Source organism: Taeniopygia guttata, chromosome 3 (genome assembly GCF_048771995.1).
Source record: "Taeniopygia guttata chromosome 3, bTaeGut7.mat, whole genome shotgun sequence".
Classification (NCBI taxonomy): Eukaryota; Metazoa; Chordata; class Aves; order Passeriformes; family Estrildidae; genus Taeniopygia; species Taeniopygia guttata.
Genome location: NC_133027.1, coordinates 52,436,906 through 52,454,991, shown reverse-complemented (window position 1 = coordinate 52,454,991; position 18,086 = coordinate 52,436,906). Strand labels below are relative to the sequence as shown.

The 18,086-nt window shown below is 36.3% G+C and overlaps 1 protein-coding gene across 22 annotated transcripts in view; it reads left to right on the top strand.

Moving 5' to 3' along the window:
- The window catches only part of TRDN (triadin), a 225,855-nt gene that overhangs the window by 166,516 nt on the left and 41,253 nt on the right, over positions 1 to 18,086 (top strand). For all 22 annotated transcript variants that reach the window (XM_072926827.1, XM_072926839.1, XM_072926836.1 and 19 more), the window contains one exon: positions 8,842 to 8,871. In XM_072926827.1, the coding sequence (XP_072782928.1) occupies positions 8,842 to 8,871 (30 nt within the window). The remainder of the gene's footprint in view (positions 1 to 8,841; positions 8,872 to 18,086) is intronic.

The following is an 18,086-nucleotide window of genomic DNA, read 5'->3' as shown; positions in this document are numbered from 1 at the left end:
CTTTACTAGCTTCCCAAGTGAGATGAGTACCACCCCCTTCAGTTATTCCTACTGGATTGCATACAACCTTGTACACCATCTGTGAATGTACTTAATGCCTTGCACAGCTCACTGAGAACAAATGATATCTCACACCTGAAACGGCGTTTCTCTTTGATTCTAGCTGACTCTATAAGAACTTAAAATATTTGAATTAGATTCTGTCAGACACACAATTGGTCCAGCTGACTCCTAAATCTTGTGCATCTTAGATCTGCCCAGTGAGCAGGATTACAGATCCTTCAAGGCCCTGAAGCAGGACTGCAACAGAAAAGTTGAGTGGGAAAAAAGTTGAGTAGGAAAGCTGAGCTTGAATGGGAATATCTGAGGTTGCATACTCATACATAGTTACACCACTTTTATGTTAACAATAGGATTCCGTAATTTGCTAGTCATCAGTTAGTATTACAGCAAATCTTATACAATCTTCGTTTGGAGGCAGTTCAGCTCAGTGGCTGCAGGTTTTTAAAAATTGTTTCTGTCTTTTCTGTTCCATGTGACAGATATGCTATTTCTTAGCTTCTGGGATTCAAACAAGTACAACATTTCCAAAAGCAGATACAACTAACTCAAGTGACACTGAATGTGCATGACAAGACATTGACATTTTGTCAGAAGAGTGTAACCCCAATGCATTAAGTGGCTTTAAGCATTCATGTGGGATGCTGTGCATCACTAACCTTCTCTTCCTTAACAATGATAAGTGACATGCCACATACATCAGGCAGACAGTTTGGGAAAAGCTTCTTTGGGGAAAAGTATTCCAGAAATTTTGTGGCCATTGCCCTGTAACCAAGTGTCAGCACGAGGTCACCTTTATGAGCGCTTTGTTTTTTTAGCCAACTAACCATGCATGGGGTGCTTCCTCAGAGGACATCTCAGGTTAAACTAGCCATCCAAAAATGCCTTGAGAAATAGCAGTGTTTGGACTAGCACTTTCTACTTTACAGAAATCTACCAAATCTAGTGTAAATTGCAGTAACAGAAACAGCCTCAGTGTATCCCCTTTGTTAGGATAAATACATTTCTGAAATGTGAAAACTAAATTCACAGAAGTTCAATGTAGAATTATAATATAAAATAGAGAACTAATATGAAAGAATTAATAGAGAACTAAAATGTAAGGTAGATAGATTTGGTATACAAAAATCCCAACATCAGCCTGTTCAAATGACCCATCCATTACAGAACATCATTGCTTCACACTGTCAGTAAGAAATACTTCAAGAAAATACCAGAGCTTTAAAAGTCAGATTAACATAATGACACATATATAACCAAGACTGAGCCATAACAGCAGACATAAAATTCCCATTTTGAGCCAGCACTTCTCTGTAAATATTCTTCAATAGATGCTAGAAAATAAGGAAAAAAGAACAGTAGTAAAATACATAATGTGAATGAACACCAAATTAGAAAAGGGAGTTAAAATTTTAATTCCAAAAAGTAGGTTATGTAAAGTATGTTTTATGGCAAACTACAAAGCATGAAGCTGTCCTCATGACTTGATACTTGATTTTTTTATTGCTTTTCCTTAAGGAAAATATTCAAGCTGAATAATATTTGCCTGCGTAGGTATGTGGAAATACACTTTTGGTGGTAAAAACAGGTTTGTAAATGAAAGCATATCTACAGATACTTCAAGTATTTCCTGGAGTTAGGGACTGCTACATGCTGGTACAACCAGAACTCCATAAATATTTCAGGACTTGTCATCCTGAAAAGTCCTCTGAATCACAAAATCACAGACTCACAGACTTATTTATGCTGGAAAAGGCATCCGAGAGTATTGCATCCAACCTTAGAGAGAACACTTCATTGTCAACTAGACCATGGCACTAAGTGCTATTTCCAGTTGTTTTTTGAACACCTCCAGGAATGGTGACTCCAACACTCTGGGAAGTCCATTCCTGTGCTTAGTAACCTTTCCTGTGAAGAATTCCTCCTGATGTCTAACCTGAACCACCCCTGGTGCAGTTTGAGGCTATGTCCTCTTGTTCTGGCACTGGTTGCCTGGGAGAAGAGATCAAGCTTCACCTGGCTAGAGCCTCTTTTCAGGCAGTTGTACGGAGCAGTAGGGTCTCTACTGAGCCTCCTTTTCTTCAGGATAAACACCCCCAGCTCCCTCACCTGCTCCTCATAAGACTTGTGCTGCAGATCCTTCAGCAGCTTCATTGCCCTTCTCTGGACACACTCCAGCACTTCAGTGTCCTCCTTGAAGTGAGAGGCCCAGAAATGAGTCTATTTTTTTTTATTTTTTCATGTTTATTCAATAAATCTTGATGCATAATATTATTGTTTCACATATTATTTTAGATCAGAAACAAAAATCCTCTCTGAATGGGATAATCTGCTTCTCAAGAGCTGAGAAAATCAGGCTTATTCTGTTTTATTGTCATTTTTCTCATAGACTTATAGAATAGTTTAAATTAAGAGGGGTCACTATTTCTACTCACCATGGGCAGGGACACATAAAACAAGACCAAGTTTCTTAAAGCCCTACCCAATCTGACTTCGAACACTTCCAGAAATGGTTCATCTGCAATTTCTCTGAGCAACTTATTCCAGAGCCTCATCACCCTCACAGTAAAATATTCTTCCTAATATCTAATCTAAACCTACTGCCTTTCAGTTAGAAACCCTGTCTCCTTGTTCAATCACTACATATTCTTGTAAAGAGTGTTTCTCCATCTTGTATGCTCCTTCAGCTATTGGATGCTGGTAGAGGGTGTCCCCAAAAAAATTCTCTTCTCCAGGCGAAACAAACCCAACTCTCTCTGCTTGTCTATATAGCACGGGTGCTCCAGCCTTCTGATCATATTCATGGCCTCCTTTAGGTTCACTGGAATTCTTCAAGTCCTTCTCAAGTTGTGGGCCCCGAACTGCAGTTCGGATCTCACCAGAGTAGGAGAGAGTCTCCTTCCTCTCCCTGCTTGCCCAAAAGCTTCTGATGCAGCCCAGAACAGGGTTTGATTTCTGGGCTGTGAATGCACATTGCTGGGTCATGTCAAACCTCTTGTCCGCCAACATCCCCTTTGGGGATGTCCTTTGGGACATCTCCTTTGGGGGATGTCCTTTGGGCTGTCTCAATCCATTCTCTGCCCAGTCTGTATTTGTGCTTGGGATTGCCCCAGTCCATGTGCGGGATCTTGTGCTTGGCCTTGTTGAACTTCATGAGGTTCACACAAGTTCTCAAGTGTGTCACAGTCTCTCTGGATTCATAGCCCCAGTTGCGCTGGACCAGGCTCCATACACAGTCAAAGGGAACTTGCTCAGGAATATTACCACACTCTTGCCACTTCTACCAAGTGACTTTAGGGAGAGAGGACTGTGGTGATTTATGAATGGTATTCCTCAATTTAGTGTTTCCACTGGAACACTCCAAACCACGCACTGTTCAGTCACTTTCCCCTCACTCCCCCACTGTGGCAGGCTGAGGAGGAGAATTAGAGGCCCAAAAGGTACAGACTGTGAGTTGAAATAAGAACAATTTGCTGGAAACAGCAATGAAATAAGACAATGAACAATAACAGCAATGATATTAATGGAAGAGTGTACAAGAAGAAAAGCAAGTGATTCACATGTGAATGTTCCCTGCAGAAACCCCAATAATTGACCTCTCTGTCCACCACCTACCCAACCTGGAATCCATCTCTACCTCCATCCCCAGAAAATGATGTGAGGTAGTATAGAATTACCTTTGGGTTCTGGCTATGCTCCCTTCTGACTCTTGTAAAAATTAATCCAATCACAGTCAGATCCAGCACATGGGATTAATAATCCATACAGTGTGAATATTGATAATTCAACTCAGAGTTTGTGCACTTTCCTTCTAGACTATATCCTTGTGTATTCTCATTAAGGCTTTGCTGGTAATAAAGAGAAAAACACTGTAAACATTTTGGTGGTTATCGAATAATTTTTTTCTTAGTATGTCAGCAGCTATGTCTTACAAATTAAGGCAAAATGGATAGGCAGGTTATGAGGGAGTTCAACTGTAACATCTTTCTTGCCCGTTAGTGATAAAATGCATTAATATAATTGAATAAGAGGTTATTTCTCCAAAACTGTTCATTAAAATGTGGACCAGAGGAGAAAAAGGGCAGGAAAGGTTTTTCCTGCTACTTAACGAGAATCATTCTAAATAACAGATTCTGCAGACAATTTAAAGGCTAAATTCTCCTCTCTGATACTCACTATACTGGTTCTTTTAACTGCGGTTTCTTAACGTGAGTAAGATTTCTCTTGACATGAATAAGAGAAATTCTGAACTCAAAATGACTGAAAGAGGGAAATATCTTCTTCTAGGAAGGTATGAGAGAAATATCACTTTATATGGCTCTTAAATGTTTTACAACAGTATCTTCTTATCAAGCTATGAACAGATGGACAATTTATGGTGAGCTGGGCAAAGACAGTGTCAACTCAGTGAATGCCAGATGCCTTGCTGTAGCTGCCTACATGAGGTGGTTTTCACTTCAGCATAACAGCATGCATATGAACAGTTATCACAGAGTACCTGACACATGGGATGAGTTTGCATTTGATCTTGTTTCTCCACAGCTTACATGTTTCTAGCAAAATAAATATAAGAACTTAGTTAAAACTTCAATTACTTTCAGACAAAACAGTTACCATATCAGGACAAATACACTTAAATTACTTCACTTATTCAGAAATTAAAAATCTGACAGAAATTTGGTGAATTCATAATTAAATTAAGAACAAAACCAAATATCTGGGAAAACACTGAGTTCCAGCCTGTGTTGTATCTAGAAATGGAAACTATGTCTTAGTAATAACTGTTTCTAATATATTAATAAGCAATAAGCACAACATTTATTTAATGGCTTAAAGAGGCCTCTATAAAGTGTCATTATAAGAATTACTGCAGAAGCCAAGGAGCTGCTGCCTAAGACCTACAGGACTAAAGAAAATAAATATCCAGTTAGGAATCAAAGAGCAATTGATTAATTTTCATCTTGCATCTTGTTTACAGACTAATTGCTTATGATTTCATGTCTGGACTCATGTTATATTCCTTAATTAGCAGTATAAGATAGAAATAGCAATGTAATGAAATTTTCACATGACAAAATCAGTTAAAGAATTCAGGATCAGAAGGGGCTGTGGTACATTGAATTTACAAGGTGAACAGACAGCACAATGTCAAAGAAAATTTAGTGTCAATAAATAGAATTAAATATGGAGTGGAGGAAAAATATTAAAGAAGTATTTATCTACAAATTTACTATGTAAATTCAGTAAAGTACCTAAGTATTACTGCAGACAAGTCAGTGAAAAACTTTCTTCCATATGCAAATGCATTAGGAAAAAGGCATAAAATATTCTAAAGCTATTGCATAAATCAAAGCTGCATCTTGTCTAGAGTGTTGTGTACAAAACTCTTACAGGATAATGTGGCAGTGGAGAGGGCTAAGAAAAACAACAAAACTCTCATACAAAGTGAAATAGGAAAGATTCAAGATTTCCTCTGAGATTAATTAGTATGATCATGATAAGACTGAAAATCACAAATCTAAATCAAGGGCTCTTTAGAAATGACACAGAGGAACTGGATATCTGTATGGAAATGTAGTTTTCATGATTAATTATTTCACATTTAGAAATAAAGTTAAACTTCCTGTTTCAGGATTGAAACCAATTTCTTCTTATAAGAAAATAAAGGGAGAATTTGTAGAAGACACTTTTATGACAGTATTTAGACTAAATATCTGTTTCTGGCTATTGCTGGGTCATAAAGCTACATAGACTGCTTTTGAGTAGGAACCAGTGTTTTCAAGATTTTGGCTGCTTTCAAGATATCTTCATGATTTTGGAAAGGTTTGTGTTTGTTTAACAGCTCAGAAAGAAAGTCCTTTGAAAACACCATTATTTGTGAGATTGAAGGACTGCTGGTGATCAAGGTTCAAGTTTCTGATAAAAGTCCAAAACAACAGAACAATCTTAAACTTGATTTTTTTATCTCCTTGAAAATACTTAATGCATTATCATTTTTTTGACCTTTCCATAACTGGAATTTACCTTTCTTTTCCCACCTTACATAAAAAAAATTGAACAAGGTCCTCCATGGCTTGTAATGATTTTTTTAACCTATTCACAAAACCTAAAATATGACAAAACTCATTTCTGGTTTCTGGGATATCTAGATTCTCTCAATCTGGTTTCTGTTAATCTCAATTTTTAATTCCAGAATATGGTGTGTATATTTTTGATAAATGTGTTTTGCTTTGTATACCATCTATCAATATTAACTGAAAAATTATGACTGGATTTGGGTAGGCCTAGAAAAGACAGACTGTGACTTAAGGCTGCTAATAGAGTCCTCTTTGAATAGCTTTGTGTGTACAAATTCCTAATTCAAGAACTACAAGTCTCTTCAGTACAGAGCAAAACAAGTTGACTCAAGAATTTGTTCTTTCTCTGAATAATCAGGGTAAAAAGCACATGGCCAAGTGTGTCTCTTACACTGGAGCATCACATTTTCTAGTTCATCACTCTGTTTCATGCCCTTCCCTCCCTAGCTACCATACATTACTCAGCAGGTAATATGGCTTTTTATTGACAGCAAACCAAGTTCCTTGGGTAAACTATCCATCTTTTTGCTGCTTTTCAAATTCAGACCCATCACTCAATTTCTGAAAGAGCAATGTAAAGGACAGTGTTCTCCTCTTTTTCATTTATCCATTATTATTTCATGTTCTGGTCAAGCAGGACTTGACCAGAGCAATGCTACTGGCTACTGTGGTCAGAATGAGGCCTCTTCTGTCTCATGAGATTTGTTGAGTATTTACAGTACATTCCATCAGAAAGACTGTGGCCAAGGTGAAAATTCCAGCAGCTGTCCCAAGAGGATATAATAGCACGATAACAGAAGCTGGTCAGTCCTAAGTGTGGCAGCAGGCATGGAGGGGCCTGGCTGTCCCTGGGGAGCAGAAGCACGGTGAGCCACATCCTATAAGATGGCAGCACAGAAGTCAGGAGGAGCCCAGAGGTGCACTGCACGTTCACCTATAAGCCCTTCCCAGAGTCTTGATTTTTGGGGTTTCTGTTGATTTGGGAGTCACTTCAACACACCACAAGTGGCTATATAAGTATGCCTTTCAAAAGCCATTGAGGCTTCTTCTATAGCATTCTCTGGGGGTAAAAACTACTCAATCTTCTGTAATCACAGTTTGTGAAATGTGCACAGCACAGCTTTGATACACTCATTACCAAAAAAAAGGGAAGTGACTGCAAAGAGGGCTAGATCCCAGAAACCTTGTGCCAGTTTTTCACCAATTCTAGTCATGAGACCTTTTTTATTTTGAGTGCATTCTTGAGATGCTTAAAATCTATCTAATTCTCAAAGGAGGGTAAGTGGTAGAAAACATAAAAAATCCTTGAAATCAGAATATTTTTGCCACAGGCCATTGATAAATAGCATTTTAGTAATTCAAGGTTTAACCAGTTCCTTTTTGATCGGTTTTATCCAAATGTACAAGCAGTTTGAAGTAAAATGATTTCTCATTTTAAGAGCACTGAAGGGACAGAGATCAGCACACAAAATGCAAACATTTGAAACTACGAGGGAGTGTCTGCCCTCTCCTGACCTCATTATCCTTGATTTCTGTCCTGCACATTATCCAATAAAGGGCAGAGTTACACTTCTGCTTGTTTCATTTCCAGTTCCTTAGCCACATCAGATCCATTCATATCAGCAGCTGGGTGCTGAACACCCTTTTCTGGGAAGTACAGGCTCTGAATCTTAATTCCTCTCTCTTATTTTGCCTGCAAATGCTAGCCTAAGGCAGAGGTTTACTAAGACCACTTCTAACAGACTTTTCAAAATAAAATTACATCTGTAACTACATTTTTAGAAGTTTCAGTCCTATAAATGTGGGCTGGTGAATGGGTAGTGCATGGATTTTGAACAGATTTAAGAATAAGTTTGGCTCATCTCCATCAGAGTTGCAGCAGTCATCTGTAAATACAGGTAACTCTCATCCATTTTAATAAAATTTTGTTATGATTTCACAGCATTCATTGTAGATGTATGCAAGATTTTATTGGAATACTGTGCTGAGTTTTAGGGAACTTTTATTCTGTCTCTAGAGTTGAATATTGGTCACACATCACTCCTTCCACTGAGAAGCTAATTCCTGGGGTTTTTTTTTAATTTGGGTTAAATTTCAAAGTATCAGTTTTCTTCCAGTCTCTTTCCCATTTTCTTTCCCACAAAACTCATGATATAGGGCTTTGAGGTGGGACTGTTGGATAATCATGTCTTGAAAGTTTCGATATTTGGCAGAGGCTTAGAAACATAATTTCAGGCAGTTTTTTACGTCCTATTTTATGCATATTTTTAATACTACAATTTCTAATAGCAAAAAAACCACACATTTCTCTTAAACTGATTATGTCTCATAACCTTTCTCTGTACTCCTCTTACCCCTTTATGCCCTGCCATTTCAATCTATCCTCCTCCTTCATTGTTGATTTTGAAATATTCACTCTATGACTCTCTCCCATTATCAATGTCTGGGAGGAAGGACGGCCACGACTGAAGTTACCTGTGAGAATGTAGAAAGCTGGAATATGCTCTCATGAATAGCAGAGCTGGGTGTCTGTGAGGAAATGCTTCAGTTTCCTCATCTGGCAAAGAAATGTATCCCTTTATGGCATAATATATGTGTGGTTTGATATATGTACAGAATGACCCATATAGGTGTTCAAATAATTTTTACTGATACTGCTATTAACTTCAATTTTGAAAACATTGTATTTTTGTTTCTGTTTCAGCTGCAGTGAAAAAGGAGGGGGAGAAGAAAGGTAAATCAATCTTTTTTCCTTGACTGAAAGGTCTTTCAGGCTGTGACTGCTGTGAGAAATGTTTCTTTCGTTCAGTGATACAATTGCAGTGATACACAGCATTGTGATGACATACAGCACCTCGCGTGCTACCATCAGCCAACTTTATCTGCTCCTGCTGTGATAACACTCTTGTCATTTCCACTATTGCTAGCTCCTTTCTAAAACGGGCCAATACAGACCAGTATCAGACACTTCATCATTCTGACTGAGAGGAAAATGAAAGGCCTTTGTTACCACATTAGGATTTGTCAAAGAGAACAAAACTTGCAGTGCATCATGCATGCTGACCTGGCTGCTTGCTCTTTGCAGAAGCTGCTTTTCTACACACATTTAATTTCCTCTTTTCACATATATATGGAGCTTGCATGTAACCTTTGCTGAAGTCATTCTCTGATATTTTAACAGATTAGTGGAAAAATTTGCACTAAATCAGAACCTAAAGTATTACTTTTATTTAAAGATAAATATAATGTATTTATCAGACACTAAATATCTATTTATAGTGTTGTCTTTTGGAATAAGATTTTCTGAGTTAAAACCTTTTTCCTAATTTTCTGATTTTATTCAAACAGCAAAAATAATGAAATATTTGCACTGAGGTGATATTTTTTTCAACCTATTCAACTTTATTGAATATCGGGCTTATAAATCTTGTCTTTCTCACTAAATAGAACAATGGAAACATTTTGAGAACATATCCATATATTTCTTAGGATTATTTGAAATTGTTTTTTATTCAGTGAGAAAAAAAATAGCTCTTTATTATTCATGGGAGATTTGGTGGGGGGAGTGTAGAGCATGTCTTTTGCCATTTGGAAATTCTATGATTCACATAATTGAACAATGGAGCCAACCTTTACTGTCTGTACATGAAGACATTTCAATCCTACTAATTTATTATTTTTTTCTCTGTTATCCCTGCACAGAGCTGTTAACTGAAATGGGGAAAAAATTTATAGTCTCAACTGTTTTATCAGCTCATGAGTGAAATCTTGGCTGTGTTGATGTTAGTGGCAAAATTCCCATTCACTCCTCTAAAGCCAAAATTTCACTTAATGTCTTTAACAGAACAATAAAATTAATTTCAGTTATCAAAAACAACCATGCTTAATAGGTATTGAGCAGGACATTTTGTCCAAAGATTAATTTACAACAACTGAGGCATGAAAGGTAGGACATGAAGCAGGGAGAATCTGAAAACTGGCAGCTACTCATAGAGCCATTGGTTTTCAAATATCAAAATGTCTGCTGTGTTCAAAAACATGAACTGCTACATCCTCGATGGAAAGAAAAGAATGAGGTAATTGTTAAGGGTGCTACTTCTCTCACCCTTGTCAGGTTATGGGCCCATTCTTTTACAGAAGAACATCAAGGTTATTTGTTTTAAATACCTAGTGCTCATTTTTCACCAGGTAGGATTTTCTTCACACTTAACCATAATCTTCCCCAACAAAACTGATTGAAAAATGAATTTTCATGAACATTCTTTGAAGTTAGATTGATTTTCCCATTTCATTTTATTTTCTATATTTCTTTTGCTTAAAAATATTTCCTTTGATTTCTTAGTTGAAAGGATTTTGCAACAAGTATGTGTGTAGGCTGCTTTCATGCACCTGGCTCAGGCTGTACCTCATCCTGCTGATTACCACCAACCTATTTCACAGAAACATGGAAGTATGAACTGAAATTCAGTTTTAGTAATTCTTATGATTATCATCCCTTTATTTTTTTTTGATTAAACCACCTTCTGGTTTTCTGAGATCATAACCAACATTGTCAGCAAGGAAGGTAGTGATTCTAGTGAAAAACAAAATGCCAGAAAAACGAAATCCAGTGACTAAGGCAAATTGGTTCAGTGATGTTCCTGCCTTTAGTGGATATGCACTAAACTGAAAAACTGGAGAGAAGTAATAAGGCCTCTTCCAAAAAATGAACATGCCGTGCTTTAGTTGCTATGCTTTCTCATCTAGCTTCCCCTTCTCTGCAGGTCCCACATGGAAAATATTGCATGCTACTAGCTAACTCCAAATATGAGAAGGTTTTATTTATTTCTGCTTATTCTGTTGTCATAAGAAATTGCTCTAGGCTGCATGTGTATTCCTCTGACTGGCAATAAAAAGGGGTAATGTTCACTGGTTTTGCTTAAGGATACAGTATTTTTTGCACAGCTGCAAAAATAATAGAAGTAGCCAGGAAGCACTCTAAATTGACTGGCTCATTATCCAAAATATATTGTGGTAGCAGCATGAACAGTTCAAACAGCACTTTACCATTTCTCACGTGAATCATACAGCACACAGACACTGTACTCTACATGAAGCTTTCTCCAATTATTTTGTCCTATTCAAAAACATCCCTCATCTAGAAAAACAAGAATAATGAGCCATACAGAGTGACAAGGCATCATAAAAGAGAAGAAGATGGAATGATGCGTTCAGTCAATGGTACATTCTGTGCATAACATAAATCAGACTTGAAGGAGCTGGCAAAACACAGAAAATAACAAAATTAAGATGGAGAAAAATTATGTATTACACTGATTTCTCCAAATATGGGTGATGCTAACAGGAACTTTGAGGCACAATTAATGCATGAAATTTAGGCATTCACTTTTTCTCTTTCAAAGGTTAGATCTCTAGGACTTAGTGACCAAAGTCCTAGAAAATGGGCAGCTTTACCTTCCAGCATCATGTTATGCCTTCTTTCAACATGTGTGGGATAGAGAAGCTGTCACAGAAATGTGTAAATGTTGTCAATTCCAAAAGGGCAAGAGACAGAAAACCTTTGCATGAGGAAGGAATTTCCCAAGAGCAAATCTGGCTGCCAATAGACAAAAATTTTTAACTCTTGCTAATAATTCAAAGCATGTGAGCAAGAAATCAAACTGATTAAAATAGACCTAGGTGTTGATAAAGTAATATAAAACCCGTAATTTACCCAGAAAACACTAATCAGAAATGTAACATGCTGAAATATTTAATCTTTTTTTTTTACATTTAATTGCCATTTTTAAATGAAAGAAATATTAATAATTACTTTTATAAACCAAAAGTGTATTTTAAATTTTAAAAAATGTTTTATAATACAGAGGGTTACAAAAACCCTTGTTTGGAATAGAGCAATACCACAGAAAACTTTAAGTTTTCCTAGTTCTGCATAAAGTGGAACTTATTTCAATTCATGCCTCCCATACCCTGCTTATTTCTGACTATAGAGGACATGGACTGAGTTGGGGATGTCAAGCAAGTAAGAGTAGTGATTTATCTCTCTAGCAGCCATCAGAAAGTCTTGTTTTGTAAAGATTCTTGACATCTGTGTTTCTAGTGGACCAAACAGGATTCAGCTGTGACACAATCCCTGTGGTTGCTCATTATCAGGAGTACGTGTAAGAACACTCATTGTTGAAAGTGACTCGTGAACCTGAGCTGCCAGGGAGTTGGTTTCTCCAGCCTACTTGGAGCTAATGAGCAAGAGACAGAGAACAAACTCTGCCTTGCTTCTGAGAGCACATCTAATTCAAGACCTCTGTGAGTCTCACCTGCTCTGTGGATTGTCTACAGTCAGATATTACGAAGACAAGTAAATTAGTGAGATGCAGGTCCTGGTTGCCTGTCAATAGCAATACTCCCATTCTGATTTTCAGCACTAACACTCTGACACCTTGCTCTTAAATTAATTTACTAGTTTTTAGAAAGCAAAATGAAAATCACATTCATATGACAATTTTCATCAAAATAATTTGACAAGAGAGCATGTGAGATCACATTTAGACTGTTTTTAAATAAATGCATCATGGTGTAAAAAATGTGTATCATCTGAGTGCAGCTAAAATCAAACAAAAGGAGAAAATGGGCAAGCCATGTACATTCAAGATCCAAACCATATCTTTTTGTCAATTCAGTAAAGAACAATTTTCCTCTAGTACTCCTTGCAATTGTACTGTATGGCTTGGAAACTGCTGTTCTGCATACAGGGTGTGCAATAAACTGGCCAAAGCACGCTGGCATCCCTTTTCAATACACATAAAAATCAAGATGCTTTCCAAACTGAAAAAAAAACAAACCAAACCAAAATGGGGATATTTCAGAACTGCTTCATTTTGTAATTGACTATAAAAATTGAAAGTCAGCAATCTTATTCAAAAAGCAATTGGTCATGGTATAATAGGATTTCTGCTCAGCTTCAGATGCCACTGGTTCAAGCTGAATCACAGCTTCATTATGCCATTTTCTAACAAGAGTCAAAGGATAAGAAGGTAGATTATCTGATCCAAGAAGGTAGATTATCTGATTCTATAACTGCAAAGTGTATTACACAGCCTCCTAATATAACTTTTAGTCCTAAACAAAGGGATTAAAAAACACCAAATCATTATAAATACTTTAAAAAACATTTTTTTAAATAGGGTAAAAAATTCTGTATTATATTCTAGAAAATAATAAATACAGCCATATGCTAGTATGCTGTTGAAACTATTAGTGATATATTGACCAGCTGAAGGCAGGCAGCTCTCTCAAAGGTAACAATCACAGAAGTAGCCACAAGATGGAGCCCAAAGGATCTTCCAAACTGTAGTTAATATTGTCATCCTGCACCAGATTAAGAGTTAAATAAGGTGATTTTAATGAAGAACACTACAGAAATCTTGAACTGCAAACAAGATGTTTTTCAATGGAAATCCACTCCTGACTAAAGCTGTTTTCAATTTGATAGATGGCTACCCATGCTCTGGTGAACTTTGATTTCCCATGCTAAAATAACAAGTCCCCAGCATTTTCAAGGAATATTGATGAACATGTAATTTATATTAAATAAAGAAAATTATCTGAAAAGATTACATCATATAAGTGTTAAATTTACTTGACCTCTGTTTGCCTTGTCTCAACTATCTTAGAGCATAAATAATTTATGTCCCTTTTACAGGGTTATTATGTGAGACAACAATCTGTAGAACCTCTGTTTAGTGATGGACAGAACTTCCCATGTTGCAGATATTTCAGTGGGATAAGACATGCCCCATTCAATATAAGCAGGTAGAGGAATGGCTGTCTCAAGCTCATGACTATTCACTGAATTCATAAATTTTAAGAATTTTTTTAGATACTCAGATTAATGTAATCATTAAGAAACTTTACCTCATGCAAACTTAAGATATATAAAGTTGTAAATCTACATTGAAACTGTTCATCCTAGTCTCGGTTTAGGACTGATAAAGAGAAATAAGCATCTGCAAAGAGTGTTTTATCTGTCATGTGTCTGTGTCAGAATGCAATTACTTGCCCCTCTGGATATATTTCTATTTCGCACTTAATTATAACAGGGAACATAGTTCAGGTTTAGTAACAAGAACAGAAAACAAATGTCAATGAATATTAGGATTGTTTGTTGCTAATTAACAACTTTTCCTCTCTTAAGAATCTGACATCGAAAGAGAAGGGAGAAGGACCATTTGTAGATCTTAAAAACTGATTGAATATCCATTCTCACTGTACTTAGATGGAGGATCTAATGCAAATATTTAATCTAGTCATTATAGCAGTAAGGTGAAATATCCATGTTTATCTGCCTAACACCTCTGTGTACTCATATTTGAAACATAAAACTAACGATGATTTTAATCATCATGGTTTTAATGATGGTTTTAATGATAAAACTTGCATCCATGTTTTTTTCAAAAAATGATGATTTTTTTCAGTAGGATTTAACCAAAAATCTTGACATTGGTTACAACCTTGTAATCTATTCAAGGTAAAATTTAATTTTAAGTCTTAAGAAGACTTTTAAGTCTTATATAATAACAAACCTGCAAAATTATTCATATTGATAGAGCTGGCATAGCATTTCAATTGCAGTTATGATTAAGTTTGTGTTAATTGTTCTTAGTTGCATTAAAGTACAACAGTAATCTATTCAGCCCCTGCTACCAAAAAACTGGAGTCAGTTAAACTACTGTTTTAATGATTTTGAAACAGCTGGGATTTCTGAAGAAAGAGTTCTCTGTGTAATTGGTGGCCTGTGTTGTTACTGTAAGTTAGGTATAACACATATATATTGGCATCATGTCAGAAATACTCACATCTGTCAATCAGCATAATCTGCTTGAACACCTGCATATCCACATAACACATGTTTAATTGGCTAAAAATTTCCCCATGGGATAAACTAATACTTTATTGCTCTGCACAAAGATGTGTGCAAATGAATGCTCAGAGGTATTCTAATCAGACGCAATTCCAGAATGAATAGTTCTTCTAGTGTCAATCTACCTTTCTTTTTCTTATCTATGCAGACATCATTTACAGAAAGGTACTTTTACAGAGTTGCAATTAAAGCAAAAGCAGTGATCAGCAGCAGTTCATGAGGAAATAAGATGGTTCAGTGTGTTATGCCTCAAGAAGTTAGTTGTTAGCCCTTTGCTTTAATCACCATATTAATTTGAGTAGCACGCTGGGAAACATACATTTTTTCAAAAGCCAATTAATTTTTATTTTTCTCCACCCCTTATATCAACTAATCTCTCCTCCAAAATTATTTTTTTCTAGATTTCCATAGTCACCTTATTATTTTCTAATTTATTATTACTTCACATTTGTTTCATAACATATGTAAATATATTTTCAGCCATTATTATACTTTTACAAATCCAGTCATAGGTAAGAAGGACCTCAGCTGAGAAGTTCCTTTTCAAAGTATTTGCATGGAATCTGGACCCAGGGGGTTTAGTTTGCCAGCTTTCACCAATAACAGGCATTATGACTGAAAATTAAGTTATACTTAATATTAACATCTGCAAGAGGTGCTACTTTTGGCTCCAATTTTTTATATAGAGTGGTGAACATTTTTTGCATAAACTAACATCTATATTCTGAAAAATCATTCTAACTTCCTATACACTTCAGTCTGCCTGATTTCACTAGTTGCCCTTTGCGAGTCAATAATTCATGTTGCAATAAAGACAACCCAAGCTCCCCTGTGTTTTGCCTTAGCTATATGCAAATGTAAAAGTGATATTTCTAAAAGTGAAAGCTTATTAGCATACTCTCCCTCATCTGTATGTTCCCATCCCACAATTTCAGGGAACAGCACATGAAAACGTCAGAAGCTGAGGATGTATTGAGAGGAAGCTCTTCAGGTCTTTCACCACAAATGCCTAAAGATGAAATGCATTAATGCAGCAGATGTACCTCATCTACATTTGACTGAAATTTTATTCTTTCCAGCTCTATCAATGGAAGATTTGTCCTCCTGGGATATTAGGACTTATAGTACTTTAAAGATATTAGTTTTCAGTGCCATCATGCAAGATTGCTGTTTCAACAACTTACATTTCCCAGAGCATTTCTATCGTTTAAGTGACTTTGGGAAAAAAATATTGGGATCATTACTAATGACTCTTAAAGGCATGCATCTCAGATTGAAGTTCAAGCAATTCCTCTTATTAAAAGTCATTTAAAAATGTTGGAAATGTCTCTACTTCTTTGCTACTTCTAGTATATTTGCACCATTATAAAGTTTTTCCCTTCCCTCCTCTGTTACCTTTTGGTTTTCCCTGTTATATAAAGTACCCTTGAACTGCCAGTTAAAAAAAGTCTTAAAAAACAAGTTGCTCTGGACAACATCAACAAAATTCTCCAAAACCAAGAGTCAGCTCATTTTTCAATATGTAGCCCTGAGGCATAAAAAAAACCAAACAGCAAGGACACAAACACGACAGCTCTAGGAAAGCAGATAGATATCTTGGGTTAGGCTTCTCTTGTAAAGAAAATAAAGCCGAAAGAACTGTGAGAGCATCCTGACAGCTTTTTTTAGTGGAAGTGGCAATAGAAAGATTAGTCTGTTGTAAGTGAATACCGTACAGGCTATAATATCAATGGTAAAGTATTAATGAATATTGAAACCCATGGCATTTTAGGAGGGTTTGTCTTAACAATTTATCATATTATCATCCTTGAGCCACTGCTGATAGAGTGATCCAAGGAAATCTGTGTAGATGCACAGACTCAGAGGAGCATTCCTAGACCAAGAGTAGGAGTAAGAAGATCAAGATTTCTGCTTCCCTACAAATATTCCAGACAGTCTTAATCACTTAGCATTTCATACTCGTCATGTTAATGTGGTATAATAGTTCCTCCATGTTTATTAACCTGGACAAATATCCTGGAAAATTTAGGTTTAAGGCAAGCCAGAAATGTAAAATGGATGTTGTAGGGAATTAATAGACCATGTGAGGACAAGGTTTGTACAGCATGCAGTATATTTTAATCATATACCATATTTGTGCCACCACCACACAATTCTTGCTTTCTTTATTTTGACTCAGCCACAGGGTAATTCTTGGTCATACTCTTCAAGGCAATTTTTTATTGTAGAGCAGAGGTCAGGATGAGCGCAAGCCATTCTCTTCCCAGGAATCCTGATGCAGCTAATCTGGTTTTTGAGTCACTTTTTTAGACATATGCTCAGTAGACTGGCTTTGCAACACAGTCTGCCAGCTGTTCATCTAGCCAGAATAACTTGAGTAAGACACGGATAGATATGACAGATCAGGTCTGCCGATCTAAAAAACTTATGCGAACATTTGACTTCTCCTTTGAATGACAAAGAGTACAGACAACTTCACAAATGTAGGGAATTGCTCCTTACCTTATTAGGTAAGCCCTAATAATCCTCTTTTTTCTGAACTTATTATCTGAGAAATATAAGGAATGTATTTTATTCTGTTTGACTTCTTAATAATGCAGTTGCTTTACAGTTTAAAAAACCTTGACCTAACTAGACCAAAACTGTCTTATTTAAATTATGCACAATGATGTTGTCTCTTAAGTTCTTGAAACTTAAATTTGGGAGAAATGTCCACTAATTTGTCTAAAGGACAAAGGGTTTGTTTGCCCATAGTTCAGATAGAATGAACTTATATTAAATAGAGAAATCAAATTTTATCTTTGTCATGATTCATAAACTGAAAGGTATACAATTAAAATTTGGATAATTCTATTAGAAGATTCCTGCTGATCTTGATCTCTCTCTCGGCCTGTAATGTAGTTACAGATTAACATTATGTGTGTGTATTCATACGATGTCTAGTCCAGAACATGGCAAAGAATCTCTGTGCTGTCTTTAATGGGAAATAAACCAGGCTCTTACTTTGTCTAATGGAAAGTAAATTTCTTATT